This window comes from Ictidomys tridecemlineatus, chromosome 10, assembly GCF_052094955.1.
Source record: "Ictidomys tridecemlineatus isolate mIctTri1 chromosome 10, mIctTri1.hap1, whole genome shotgun sequence".
Taxonomy (NCBI): domain Eukaryota; kingdom Metazoa; phylum Chordata; class Mammalia; order Rodentia; family Sciuridae; genus Ictidomys; species Ictidomys tridecemlineatus.
The window spans coordinates 56,235,397-56,251,384 of record NC_135486.1 but is presented as its reverse complement, the minus strand read 5'-3'; the positions used below and the strand labels follow the sequence as shown (position 1 = coordinate 56,251,384).

The 15,988-nt window shown below is 30.9% G+C and overlaps 1 protein-coding gene across 8 annotated transcripts in view; it reads right to left on the bottom strand.

Annotated features, from left to right (window-relative positions):
- Cep170 (centrosomal protein 170) overlaps positions 1 to 15,988 on the bottom strand; it is a 118,407-nt gene that overhangs the window by 63,653 nt on the left and 38,766 nt on the right. For all 8 annotated transcript variants that reach the window (XM_021727191.3, XM_021727188.3, XM_021727185.3 and 5 more), the window contains exons 3-7: positions 13,805 to 13,894; positions 7,450 to 7,528; positions 3,933 to 3,991; positions 3,677 to 3,842; positions 2,766 to 2,900 (exon numbers count right to left, since the gene is read on the bottom strand). In XM_021727191.3, the coding sequence (XP_021582866.2) occupies positions 2,766 to 2,900; positions 3,677 to 3,842; positions 3,933 to 3,991; positions 7,450 to 7,528; positions 13,805 to 13,894 (529 nt within the window). The remainder of the gene's footprint in view (positions 1 to 2,765; positions 2,901 to 3,676; positions 3,843 to 3,932; positions 3,992 to 7,449; positions 7,529 to 13,804; positions 13,895 to 15,988) is intronic.

Here is a 15,988-nt window from a genome sequence, read left to right as displayed (position 1 = left end):
AGAACGCAGCTATAACTACGTTGAAGAAAAATTTTCCTTAGTAGGATTGAAAATATTCACAGAATTTCAAGAAAACTGGCTTGTTCTAATGTATACATTTGCTTCTAAGTTTTTTAGACTATGTGTCAAGTTTTTAGGAGATTCTAGACATGTGGACACACAGAGGGGGATATAAAAAATGATTAGTAATAGACAGGTTTTAATCCTTTCTGAAATATTCACCTTCCATAGTAAGTACCAAGTTTTTCAATTCTAAAAATGGGTATCCAAAAAGGAAGTCACTTTTTGTTTATACTGCATGAGTATACTTGGAGTATAAGTTATTAAATTGATCATTTATATTCCATAATTTGAAACATTTTTTTAAATTTAAATTCTTAAAAACACTTTAATTTCAAAATAATCAAATTTAATAACAATTGATACACATTTCAAACCTGATTTTTAAATTTCTGATGAATTCATAGATTATTCCAGTAAGTAAACCTCATCTTATCTTTTAATAAACTGCAAATGACAAATATTAAATGGTATTATCCTTATACTAAAATGACAAAGCAAGCAATAATCTCACTGAACTATTAACCAACAGAATCTGATAGAGCACAAGACATTAAAAAAAAAAAATTCCCTCTCTACCAGGTGGCTCTAGTGCACAATGATAGCATGATATGTGATTCTTGAAGAAAGGAATTTAGAGATAAGTTGTGGAGAGAAGGCTTACTCAAAAATAGTGAATTAAACAGTATCACATATTAGCAATACATATATACAAATACATCATTTAGAATTTTATATTATTCAATGTCTGTGTGTATTGAAACCTGAGGGAGAACAGAACAGGCAGGAATTATCATATTCTCTCCAAAATTGGAAGAGAACACTATAACAACTGATACTGGAATATAAGGCCCTCTAGAAAAAGTAGAGCAAAATTAGAAAGCTCTGATACATAAAACTTAAAAACATTAAAATCTATTTGGCAAGCAAATGGGAGTCAGTGTAGTTTCTTGAAAAAAATGAAATAAAGATCAGTTTAGCTTTTTAGGGCCCAAACTTAAGTTAGAAAGTTCAATTATGACTTGGTGGGACAAAAAGGCAACAGAAGTAGGTCATGTATTAGATTGATAAGGTGAAGAAAAGGGAAGACAAAAACTTTCAAATAAAGTAGACATTCTTGATTGTCTTCCAGTATCTTTTTCCTGTTTCTTCTTTCTAAAGAACGCCAACATTCTCTGGTATCCACTCTTCCCTGACACAGCTCATGTGCCTTAGGGGAAAAAAAAACTCCACACTCAGCTTCAAGGCCAACAACAGTGGTGTAGAGATAATCTCCTATGTCTCACCAGGGACAGGTTCATTAATAAGCAGGTGACACACTTCTGAACCTGTGCGAGGCCAACGAGAAGACAGATGTATTGAAAACTTTTAGGAATGTTCTTCTTCCACATTCTGTGAGATCTTCTGGAAGCAACCTTTGTTCTTTTCTGCTGGATATGATAGCATTTACCCTTGACTGGTAGGCAACCTGAGTATGAGGGGAAACTCCCTCAGTATGCAACTATTGTGAACAGTTAAGACTGAAAGATGGAGAAACTAGCTAGATGATAACATTGTTGAGATGATGGTGGTATTCAATCATGTGAGCCAGTAAGTCCTTCTTGTTTAGTATCAGGAAACAGTTCTGTTATTTACATTTGAAGATATGTTAAATACTAAATAATAATACTTCATGGTTGGGTGTGAAGTAAACTGTGTTGGTGAAAGAAACTAGGAAACTGTGATAGAAATTTATTTTATAAAGTTGACAAATTCGGTTTGGGACACAGTAAGATTGAGTTGATAATGCCAGCTTTCTTAAGATTTTTGTGTCCTGGCCTAATAAAAGTATATCTAAAGAAACAGCATTCTTAATTCTCCAACTAAGAAAACTGTCTCACTTATTTTGTAGAACTATGATCAAAGGTAGAAAACTGAAAAACTTCGGATGAAATTTATCCTTTTCTCTGTCAGACTAAGTCTTCCATATTCATCCCAGGTACCAGTTCTGGATCTTAATCTCCTGTTATCACAGAAATTGGCTGTTCAATCCTTCTGTTCTGATGTCTTTTCAATGTCCGTATGTGACAAACAATTGACACCTCCATTTATTTCCTGGAAATCTTGATCTGGTTTATGAACACTTAGTTCACCACCGAACTACTTCATCAACAAAAGACATATTCCTTGATTACTATTCTGAGACTCTGACCCAGAACTATTTCTTCATTCTTGAAGCTGAACACGGTAATCTTATTGCTACTATAATCCCAACAAATTGAGAATAGTGACGTTTTAAAGAAGCTATAATTTCATATCACATTTCTGAACATCGTAGAAATTGTTATGTTTGTGAATCTAATGAAAAGATAAAATCCATTTGTATCTACTACCTTGGTTAAAAATTCATTTTAATAATTACTTTAAATATGTAAAATATCCAGTTTATTAATCTGTCACCAGTTTGAACAATCTCATAAACTAGGAAAAAATACTTTAAATAAATTACTTTTTAAAAGATTGAAATTAATAATTTGAGAGTCACTCATAAATAAGAAATTTATATTAAAATAATAAGGACATTAAAATAGCCATCAACCTTTTTTTTTTAAAATCAAGCTTTAGAGTAGCAGACCACCTCTTTTCAGAGTTGACAGATTTCTGCTTAGATTACAAATGATTCCCAAAATATCCATGTAATGTCATAGTCATTGAGATATTTTTACCTGATGTTCCAGTTTCATGATTTTTTTCTTCAGCTTTGCCATTTGACTTGAAGTCTATTTTTTCATCCACTTCATCATCCCCCCACCATGATGGCTGTCCATATAATGGAGTACCACGGGGCATAGCAGAAATATCTGGAAAGAGGTAGGAAAAAATCTGCCTAAAGTAGATAAAACAATGCTTTGAAGGCTAGAATTGTCTACTTGATTAATCAAGTGAAAAAAAATCCAAAGTGTAATCTAGATAGTTGAAAAACACCCGACAAGTAATAACACTATTGGTGTAATACCTTACAGAATGTGAACATTTATACTGGCTGATATATATCTAAGCTTTTTGTTAAAGTGTTGAGTTCTTTGGTATATAAATGAACCACTTAAAACAAATAACCTTTGACTTGCATATTTAGACAAGAAATGGTCCCAGTACAAGATGTTTTGTTGAAAGTAGGCAAAAACCAACAAGGGTACAGTAAAACCAGTCTCATTAGAAATGTCATTGATGCCAAATACAAAAGATTAAACTAGAGTAAATTGTCATGAGTAGCCATTTTCTAATTTTTTTAAAACCTAATGGGAATAGCATAGTAACTATATTTAGTTTTTAGCAGAATATATTTCTTATTTGGACAAATATAATGTCCATCGATTTCAAATTGTTTGTTTAAATGAAATTATTTATACAAAGCATTTTCATAGGTTTTTGACCTGTAAATTATACAATGATATTATAATGATGAAGCATTGGATTAACATCTTTTCTTCCCTTTCAGTTGTTATAATTCAGAAAAATGCAAACAAACATGAAATAAAAATTATTTTGATAAGCAAGTGGCCAATCTTTTGAGAACAAAGGATATAATTTCTTCAAAATCAAGTATAAATATGGGACTTTCAAGAGGTTAGCTTACCTGAGGCTTTTTCCTCAGTTTTCAGTGCTTCTGTAGGCTTGTGTTGCACTTCTGTAGGTGCATCTGCCACCTTTGAATCTATGCTTTTAGCACTTGCAGATTTTGATAATTCTGATGATTCTGAAGATTTCTGGGACAACTGAAGCTGAATGGTAAACTTCTCATGCTACAAAATACATTTAGAAAAGGAACTGAAACATCCATGAATAAAATCAACACTAGTGAATGGAAGATTGAAAAAAGGAAAAACTTTTACCTTTAGGGCTTCTTCAGGGACCCTCATTTCTCCTCTTACTACAGTAAAAAGATTTGTATGTAAACGGGGCTAAGGAAGAAAAGGACTTCAAAATTCTGGTAATCAAGCTTAAAATGGCCATCAAATATAATTGGAAACTGTCCTATTTCAAGACTTATTACAGAAGAATTACAGAATTTTCCTTAATATTAAATGTTAAAATACATTTACAATTCTCATTTAAAATTTTCATTTAAAAATTTTTATTGTTGTTGTTATTTTAAAAAAAGCATACTACAGGGACACAGCCACATCAATGTTTAAAGCAGCACAATTCACGACAGCAAAATTGGATACCCTTCAGTGGATAAATGGATAAAAAAAAATGTGGCATATATAATAAAAGAGAATAAAATCATGGCATTAATACTAAGTGAAATTAGCCAATCCCAAAAAACCAAATGCCAAATGCTTTCTCTGATATAAGGTGACTAGTTCATAGTGGGATAGGGAGAGGGAGCATGGGAGGAAAACTCTAGATAGTACAGAGGGGTGGGAGGAAAAGGGAGGGGGCAGGGGGTGAGCAATGATAGTGGAATGTGATGGACATCATTATCCAAAGTACATGTATGAAGACATGAATTGGGGTGAACGTACTTTATCTACAAACAGAGATATTAAAAAAATTGTGTTCTACGTGTGTAGTAATAATTGTGATGCATTCCACCGTCATGTATTTGAAAAATAAAAGCAATTAAAAAATTTTGTTGTTGTTGTTGTTGTAGATGGACAGAATACTTTTTATTTTCTTTATTTATTTTTATGTGGTGCTGCTGAGGATCGAACCAGTGCTAGGCAAGTGCTCTGCCACTGAGCTCCAGCCCCAGAACAAATTATTTATTTTTAAATACTAAAAATCTTAAAATTCAGCAAGTACTTCTTACATTAGGCAATACTAGACTTCAAGAAGAAAATAACTGGGTATTATTAATCAGAGCACAAAGACATTTTTAATTTTCACAAACAATATGACATGATTACAATGAAGAAAAAAGCACCTGGATCAAATTATATTGACAGCAAGACCCAAAAATGTAAAAATGTCTCACAATGATTACCAAACAGCAAATCCTAAAGTAATTTGATTACTCTTTGATAAACATAATAAAAATGAAGTTCACTTTGCAAACGCAAAATAAGTGCTATAATGAGGGATCATAGAGCAACCACAACCACCTCTTTGCTCCAGTATTGCATCAGGATTATATTACATTATCAAACAACTGATTGTATACAAATTAGACCCAAGTGCTAGGGATAATGAATGCTTTCATTATGGTGCCAAAAGAACAATGCTTCTGTATATTAAAAAGATCTATTCACTAAAGAGTAGAGGTCACATTTCCCAACATTACTTAACCCTGTAATGAAAGAACCTTTATATCATATACTAAATTCTATTCTATTTTATCAATTCAATGCACTCAACAATCACTCTAAGGAAGGAATTACCATTGACTACTTGGGGGGAAAAGACTTCCCAAGCATAATGGAAGCTGTAGACATTTTAACGTATAAAGTGAAAATTCTGAAATTTCTAGAATTTTGTGGAGCTTTGGAAAATATCCTGCTTAATTTTGTTAATCTTTCTTAAACAGAATCTAGTATGTTCAAGTATGTTCACTAACTACAACAAAATTAAATTATGAATCAGTAATAAAAAGAACTTTGAGAAACTCCTTAAATATTTGAAAATGAAATAACATACATATCTATAGCCAGTTTCAAAGAAGAAATGAAAAAGGAAATTAGAGAGTATTCAGAATATTAAAGCAGTATTTAGCAGAAAATTTATAGCACTAAACAACAGTACCAGAAAAAAAGTTCTCAGCTTCCACCCAAAAAAGGAATGAGCAGAATTACAAATAGAAAACAGAAAAATAATGACCTCAATTAAATCTAAAACTGATTTTTGAGATGATTTTTCTTTTTTTTCCCATAAAACTGTTCTACACAGATTTCCGCAGTTAATAATAAATTCATTTTTTCTACTGCTTAGACCAAAATCTTGACCCCCCCCCACCTTGACTCTTTTGCTCACTCGCCATCCAACCTAATCAGGATATGTTACTGGCTCCATCTTTAAAATGCATACAAAATACTACCATTTTCTCACTACCTTCACATCTACTCCCATGGTTCAATTCTCCTTTAAGAAAAAAAAAAAGTTAGTTTGCTCTTAAGAAAATACTGTACAATTTGTAAAGTCAGGGTTATTTATTAATAGTTAATACTACAGGCATGTGACACCATGTCTAGCTTAATAGTTTATTCTTGATTTAAAATTCAAAGTTAAGTTCACAGTGTTTATTAAAAGTTGAGCCTTTAGTATTTTCTCATGTTTTAAAACAACTGATATTAACAGAATCAAAGATACGTAAATATAAACTATACTTACATATATTTTTTGAAAACATGCTGGTGGAAAATGACTCACTCGCCAAGGTTTTAATGCTAATACTTAATCATTTTATGTATGATAATTTAAAGATTTAAAATATACAACAAATAAGCATTCATATTTAATAGTTTGACTTTTCATATAGTCCTTTAGCTCTTCAAGTGTAAACATTAAGACAAGCTATAAAACATTTTCTTAAGAATTTTATATAAGAATTTAAAATTCTTATATAAGAATTTTAAAATTTAAAGCTTTTAAATTTTATTTTTCATAAATTTTAAATGGTACTACAGATTTTTATAGTGTTAGTAGGACATTAACTTTCAGCATCTATTCTAGTTGAGATTACAATTTCTCTGCTAAAGTGATAAAAGTCCATCCAGATTGCCACTGATTAATATATTCTTTAGTGTCAAAGTCCAGATAAAAGTCAAAATTAAAAAACACTAAAACTTAAAAATAATTCAGCATAATGTGGAGTATCTGTATTTTAATTAAATATAAGAAAGTCTTTTATATAAAATTTTGTGCCTTGATGAACAGAAATGTTTTCTTCTTCAATCATGTTTCTTCTCCAGGGATTCTTTAAGCTATCCTATGTAGTGTAAGGTAGTAGTGTCCCCGTTCAGTTATTAGACTCTAATTTTTTAAACAAAAGAATTTTAAATTCTTATTCTTATTCCTCCCAGGAAGTTTATTTGTGCCATTGTCATCCACCTGAAAGGAACCCCTGGGCTGTACAAAAAGTAAACATTCCCCTTACACCTGTTCTCTCCACAGTTAAATTCTTTGATATACAAATGACATGTGCAATAGCACTGCAGAGAGACTGCTAGTGAAACTATATAAACTGGGAAGATGAGTTCATCAACTTTTCCAGGATTATTTTAGAAACAAAAATAATAACTGAAAAAATATATATTTTTAAAACATCTAGTATTTTAGTATAGGAAGTCATTGAATAAAGATTTCTAGCATATCTATATTGTGAATTTCTATGTCTCAGAAATGTTAATTAACACCAGAGTAAATATTTTTTAATAAATTGGATAAATTCACAAAATCATATAAGGATATCATATCCAAATCTCAGCTTATCTTCAAGTTTCAGGGTAATATAACTCTGTTCTGGAATCCTTATATCATTCACAAATGTCTGCAAGAAAAAGAGAAAGAAGATGTTAGGTTACATATCAAGTATTATTTCTCATATTCCAGAAAACCTGATACTGAAAAAGTACATACTATTTGGTGGCTGACAGCTTCTGTATCATTAAGATATGCCATGCATTCCGCAGCATGATAAAAGTATTTCATACTAAGCCCTTTTTCATTATTTCTGATAACAATGAACCTGGTGCTGCCAAGATGAATTTAGGCACTTAGAATAATTTCTAATGATAATGCCAAGAAAAATTCATAATATTTAGCTGGCAAAATGTAAAGGGTGAAATATATCATTAGGGCTTGTGTCCCTAATTTTGGTTGTTTTCAAAAGGAATTTGTGAGGGCTGACCTTTTGGTACTTTTACTCTTAAAATTATTCCAAAAAGCAAAAAGAAAATTTACTCATTTAAAAATAACTGAATAAACTCCTATTTTACAATTGTTACATGGGTTCTTTAGATTCTTTTATGAATCTAAGATGTATTCTAGGATCTTAGTGAATGATCTTTCCCATATGTTGAAATATTGATTTTTCATGACCATGGTAATTATTTTATGTTTTCTCAATTATTTCTAACAATAACAAAAATAACCAAAATAATGGACAAAAGAGTAACAGAAAATAATGTTTCCAAGGACAAAAAGAAAATAAGGCATTTCTCACACAGTCATTCAATAAGAAGAATCATGCAGTATTTTCCAGCAATACCTGAACCAATTTGAATTTTAAAATAAATTTTAACCATATTCTTCCTGTTATTCTTTTTCCCCCATTTTGGTTCCAATGCTAATTTAGTAGCGTTTGTAAATGGACATATGCTCAATACAAGTATCTACACTAAGATGACTAGAAGGATAAAGATGATACAGAAATAGAACTAGTGGATTGATCTACTAATCAATGTTTTAGTATTATAGAAGAAAATGGCCATCCTGTCAAAATTATAAGGTGTTAAAGTTTAAAATACACCGTTTGACCATGCAAGAGCAAAAACAATTAAAATAATAAGCGAGAACCAACCAGAAATGTACTTGACACCGGATTCAACATTTTTAAAATAGAAACATTTCAGGTGAATTTATGACAAGCTGATGAGCAGTCACCTGCATTCAAAGAACATTAACCATTTTGCTATTATGTACTTTTAAAACCCTGGAGCTATGGAATACAAATTTGAGTTTGTTGTGCCAAATTATTTATTGAAATTTCAAGTTGTTCTTACTATCCTTTTCTTATATTTGTAAATTATTTGTAAAAAGACTTGAAAAAATATATATGTATATGTGTGTATATATATTTATATATATAATAAAAATAATCCATTGGACATTGATAATAAAAAGTGATGATTACTTTTCCTGGCATCACTGGAGTTGAAGACCTAGAAGTTACTAGAATTATATAGAGCACAGAACAAATGTTATACTTCATTGCCCAGAATGAAGATATTATATAAATACTTAACAAAGTTCTTTAGTAAATTGAAACTTAAAGTTACTATGCTCTTTCCTTTTTGATTCTATTTTTTTTTCCCATTCCACTTTATTTGAGATGGCCAATATAGCTTTTTTGAAAGGTTCCCTCCATAGTTAATAAGCTTAGAAGGGCCTTGAATCATGCATAGGAAAGTATATAAGAGTATTATGTAATGTTACTATGGTCATAGTCTCAAATTTCTGTGTATAATTAGCTCTTTGTAACATGTTATAAAATAATAATTTTATATCTATCAAGAAATTAGAAAAGATAGCAATTTTAATTCCAATCAGATATATGTTAACAAGTGAACACCACTAAGACTCAATCACATATTAGCATGATTTCTAAATAATTTCAAATCAAAAGCTTCCAATATTATACGTAGAAGTTAAAATGGTAACACAAAGAAAATTCAAAGGCTTCTTGGATTTATAAACTCTAATTTTAGGCTCATTCCAAAATAAACATTTCAGAGTGTTTTAAAACTCACATTTGGAGTTTATTAAAATAAGGTACAATTATAAACTAGAAAAGCTGTGAGAGATGAAGAAAACAAAATATTAATGAAAATATTAATTTACTGATATTTGGTATGCAGGAAATAAACAACTAGCTACACTGTGTAAAAGAATGTAACAGTTTTGAGCCAATTTTATTAATCACGGCATATAATAACATAAAACACCATGTTTACTCAAAAGGCATAAGATGACCCTTCTAAAGTTTAAGACTGCTCAACTCTCTTAAATATAAAGCACCTACAATTTGCTTGTAGGTGCTTTATATTTAAGCTATAAGGATCATGAAACACAATTTTAACATGCTGTCACTTATGCTAGAAATACTCCTTAAGGTCTAAAAGACTTAGGAAACAAGCCAGACACAAAGGTTCAGCTCACAAAAATGCAAGTGAAAACATCTGGGAGAAAATTATCTCCTAAAAGTCTAACATTACAAAAGAGAAATTTTCAAAGACAAGAGGGAAAAAATCATTTTAGTATATCAAATATGAAGCATATTAATAAATTTCACATGGAAAAAATAAGTTTTGTTTCTGTGCCAACATCATTTAATCACACCATCATATACTATATTAATATTATGGGAAACTGAATATAGTGGCCAGAAGCACAATCTACACCTCATTCACTAGGACAGCTTTATCTTCTTCCCTAACCTTCTACACCTTCTAGTGTGTCCATTCTCCACTTTGTATCACATTGGCCTAATGTGACATTTAGGGGAGAGGGAGAAAAGAGTAACAAAAGCCAGGACTGGAATGAACAGGATAGATCTGGCAGAAACCATGACATTTAACAAAGTGTGAATGGTCCAGTACAAGGAGAAAGTAGGAAGAACTGAACACAAACAAGGGTTCCTACAGAAAGAGAGGCCACATTGGATTTGCAGAAAAATGATCTACTAAAACATTAGCAACAGAATCAGTTTCAGCTTCCTCTCACTTATTATAACTACATTTTTAGTGAAATGTGGCAATAATATAAATATAAATTTAGGTCCCTTGGAAGTAGCACGGAGAATAGAGTAAAAGGGAGTAGAAGTGGAAGTGGACATTTTTGAGTTTGGTTGGTAAGTGCTTCATTTTAAAATACAACAGCGTGTTCATTGAAAAATACATAGGTTACATGGTGCCAAATTTGTCTTAGTTGCTTTCTAAAACAATAACAGCAATAACTTTATATACTAAATATTTTCTATTTATGTTCTAACGAAGTTTTGAAATTAACTTATGTATCTCTTTATAACAAACTGTGAGGTACCATTTCATTGCTTCTATTTTTTTAAATAACTAAGGAAAAGAGAAATTAAATAGTTTGTCCAAGATTACATCACTAATAAAAATTAAAACTGGGCTAAAACCACTTAGCATGCCCCCCAACTCCTGAAATTACTATTTCTAACTTGGTGCTCAAAATTCTAGAATTACACAAATATTAAGAGTGAACAATATGTAGATTACATAGTCTATATGTTTTATGAATAAAATAAATGATAGCTAGTAGTTCATAGAACTCTGACATTATTTGTCTACCATGTCCTTTGTGGCATGTTTTCAGCTGTTAATTAGGTAAGAGTAAATTTATCATTTGTACAATGCTTTAAGGTTCTATAATAAGCACACACTCACATTGCACTATCACATTTAATTCTTGTAACAATACTACACAGCAGGAATTATCATTTCACTATTTTAGAGCTAAAACAAATTTTGTATTACACCTTCACTTTTCATAAACTTCAACTCTATGTTTTCACACACTTTAGGAGACAATACCAATTTACATGAAGAAGCTAAATAATGAAGAGATTACATGCTTTGTTCCAAGTGATACAACTAATAAATTACACATGAGATTAAATCTAAGTCCTAATTCCAAGTTTAAAACACAAAACTTGCTCTCTATAGGTGATTATCTTTCACAAAATTATTGAATATAATCAAATTACAGAAATGTCAGCCTAGAAGTTCATATTTCATCTGATTTTTAAACAAACCCAACACTAAATAATTTTCACATTTGATCACAATATTTTTAAAGACTAAAAACCACCAATATAATTCTACTCCATTATTTCACAAAATAATAATGTAAAGACACATAAGAACAGCCTTGTAGTCAAGATGAAACTTTCTAGGCTTAAATACAGAATTTATAACACTGAGGGCTGGGTGGTAGAGTACTTGCCTAGCATTTGTGAGGCACTGGGTTCAATCCTTAGCACCACATAAAAATAAATAAATAATATTAAAGTATTATGTCCATATACAACTAAAATATATATACAAAAGAATTTATAATACTGATAAAATACTAAAATATTTCATATATAAATGTAGATTACAATTTTGTGCCACTTTTTTGGGGGGTGGGAGTGCATGCTAGGTACCAAACCCGGGGCTCACACATGGAAGGCAAGCTAAATTCCCATCCCAAAGTCCTTTAGATACAAAATTAATTCAATTCCATTTATAAAACATTGACTAAGTTCACATGCCATGCTTGTGCTAGGCACTGTGGTTGTAATTACATAAGCAAAGGCACATGAACTATTTAGGAGCTCATAATTAAACATAGAAACAGAGATATAAAAGCAGATTTAATATCAGGCTGATGAAACACTCAAAATAACAGATTAAAACAAAACTCTATGGGAACATAGAAGGAAAAAAGATATTTTAACAAATAGCTGTGAATTAAACTTGGTAACTTACATGCCTCATAGTTTAACAGTGTCTACCTTCTTTGCCCATTTCTACTTTAAACTTTAAGCATGTCAACAACATCAGAAGTTAATATTCATAAATACAAGAGATTTCTCTGTGATCCTTTCTGGAAGAATAGAATTTGATTTTCTTCTAAAAATAAGTGAAACTTTTATAAATGGCAACAAAGGCGAACTACTTAGTTGAAGAAAATCTAACAATATATTTGGAAAATTATTTGAAGAATGAAAGAATTATAGGAAGAAAAGAGGTATGGCAAGGGAAAGTGTGGGACCACATATATGGAAAAGTGGCTAATGCCAAAAGTGAACAACTTCAGTCCAAACTTGAAGAATGCTGATTTAATTCTATGTGCTATGATGAAATACCAAAGGCTTGAATAAACCAACAGAACATGCTTATAAAAAAATTTGTCTCAAAGAACAAACAGAAAAATCCATTAATAGCCGACCAATTTAAGACCAGGAAAAAATATTTTACCTAATTTGCCAAATGTTTGCATGTTTATTCATATGAATTTCAATACATATTTTGAAAAGCAGTAACAGCTTGAAGTAGTTGAGATTTAATTTCTGTTAAATTTATTTTAAGAATTTCAAGGGGCTAGGGATGCAGTTCAGTGGTGGAGTACTTGCCCAGCATGCCCCAAACCCTGTGTTCAATTCCCAGCATCACAAATACAAAAAAGAATTTCAAAAACGCAGATATGAACAATATTATATTTGCTTATGTTAGCAAATGCATAAAAAATTAAAATAATTCAATACTTCAACATCCTCTTATATTCTATGGCTATTTATATTCTGCTAAATAGAGAAAGATCAAATGAAGAAATGAGAAAAAATTAATTGCAGTAACACAAAAGTATCTTAAAGTATAAAGCCAAAAAAGCAAGAAGAAAACAACGGTGCTTAGTTAATATTCTACACTTGTTAAGGTAAATTTTGTGTTTTACTTTGTTTTTGACCTTAGTATAAAAGGCCATACACTATCAGTCCCCAAACCACTTTCCATCTTTATTTTCTAAAAAGGGAGCTGACGGGACTGGCCTCAGTGATAAAGTGCCTGGCATGTGTGGGGCATTGAGTTTGATCCTCAGCATGACATAAAAATAAATAAATAAAATAAAGATAGTATGTCCATCTACAACTTAAAAAAAATTAAAAATAAAAATAAAGTGAGCACACATTTCTCTGACCCTTAGAGTATTTTCTGCATTCTTACTGCCATGACTTTATAATGTTTTCCCACCATTTTTTGCAGCCATATATATAGTAAGATAAAGCTTAGTCCTCATCTTCCTAATGAAGTCTTTAACTGTCTTAATTCCTGTATCTATTAGTTTCTTGTGAACATGTGCTAATTTCATACTCTGTTACATGGCTCCCAAAATGTGATGTGTCTAGCAAGCATTTACAAGTTAAATTCAAACTAAAGAAAAAGAAAATTTAATACAAATAGGAAATGCAATCCAATTTGTCTTCATATAATATTAAATGAATATTCAAACAAGACCAAATATAAACCTGTGAACTTACCCCATTTAGGCTGCCTAAATCTTTCACCAAATGCTCATCTGTAGAGGCATCATAATTGATTACAGCATGTTGCTTATCCACGCTGCGAGACTGAAAGAAATTTTTCTTAAGTTAACAAATACAACAAAATACTAGAATAAATACCAAACAAAAGATGTTTGGCTAGTATCTAACGTTAATAGTATAATAGGTAAAATAGGAAAACACTGAAGTAAAGTGGTTTAAGTGTTATTATACAACACAAATTTACCATCACTCCCTGAAGACAAAAATAGCCAAATTTTTAAAATATTCTTTCTACAATTATGTTATAATTTTCAAAAAAAATAAATCAGCTGACTTTGTTGGATATATCAAATTACAATCCTTTTATAATTTAAAACTGCTATAAGAAAATCATGTGAATTAGCGTTTTTTATGTATCTTACTGCTAAAAAGTTTACTCTTTAAAAAAATTGTACTCTCTATGTGTAATTGTAATGCATTAAGAATTGTAATGCATTCCGCTGTCATATATAAATTAAAAAATTAAAAAATAATTTTTACTCTTAATACTAAAAATTATAAATTACATAAGGAATTTAAAGAAAAGGGGACATAAAGGGATAATTTTCTGAATAAAATTATTCTCACTTAAAATGAGATTCTAAAACTGGTTCATGGGTGAGCTCCAAGAGTGAAAAAAAAAAACTAAAAATGAGAGAAATTGCAATGACAAACTATGTTTTTTGAAAGTGGCTTTGAAGCGTCATACACACACCACAGCTTAGTGAGTTGTCTACAGATGGAAGTATCTGAACAATGTACTAAGAGCCTGTGAAAACTGTTACTGAAAGAATGAATTTATCAGTAAAGGCACAGGAAGAGTCAGAGAACTGATGAATCTGAACTCAATAACCATTACAGAGCAACTGCACAAAACTTTGCATATAAAAGCAAAAGTGCTATCAAAACTTGGGAAGAGATATGACTTCCAGTTTCTAGTCTAATATGTGAAGAACTTGGAAGCCATCCTTTCAAACCTCATAGAAAGAAAAATGTTGAACAAAGTAAAAATCAAAATTAATCCTAAATCAGGCACAATGTTGCACACTTGTAATACCAATGACCTAGGAGGCTGAGGCAAGAGGACTCCAAGTTCAAAGCCAGCCTTAGCAACTTAGGTCCTAGGCCACTTAGTGAGAACCTGCAACAATGATTGATTGATTGATTGATTGATTGATTGATTGATACATAGATAGATAGATAAAATAAAAATTTTTTAAAAGGGCTGTGGCTGTGGCTAAGTAGTTAAGCACCTTGGGTTAAATTCCTGGGATAGGGGGAAAAAAATCTTAAAAGCTGAAGTAGTGGCACATGTCTCTAGTTCCAGCTAGTGAGGAGGCTGAAGTGGAAGGATAACTTGAGCTCATGAGTTCAGGACCTGCTTGTACAATAGAGCAAGATCCCCATCTCAAACAAAAATAAACAAAAAATCACCTTAGTTTCATCAGCGGGCAAACTACCATTAGATAGACAAGCAAATACAGAGAAAAAAATAGCTTTCCAGGAGCAGAACTCACAGCTGGAACTAACACTAATAAGAAAACTTAAAGGTTAAGGAATTAATAGTTTAAAAACTGGAATTCTACACTCTCTTCTACCATTTCTTATGAGGGTAGTAAATAAACGAACCCCTACAATAATAGAAAAGACATAAAACATAAGAGAACAGAGACCACTGAATTGAGCCATCTTTCCAACTCTGGGTGTTCGGAAGAAAGGAAGATATTACATAGGACCAAGTGGGGGGGAATCTTGTTTATCTATTTAATAAATAAAGTGGCAATTTTTTCAAGAGTAGTCTTATGAATTCACCTCTGTAATTCTTAAAATAGCCAATTTAAAGAAAGGCACAATTTTTATATTTCAGTTATCAAATATATTCAAGGTATCAATTGTGGTTCAGTATCCACCATAAGAATTAGGGCAGAATAGCAAGATTATATAGTATACTAGTCTAGTGAGTAATCAAGAAAAAGAGAGTATAAAGGATATGTTACTGCATCTAACCATATGAATAATAAAACCATTTTCATTTCCAGATGATCATATTCACATCTCCTCTAAATTAAACTAAACAGAGAGAAGGTATACTATAATTTTCACAACCCATTTAGATATTTCAATAAATATTTAATAATA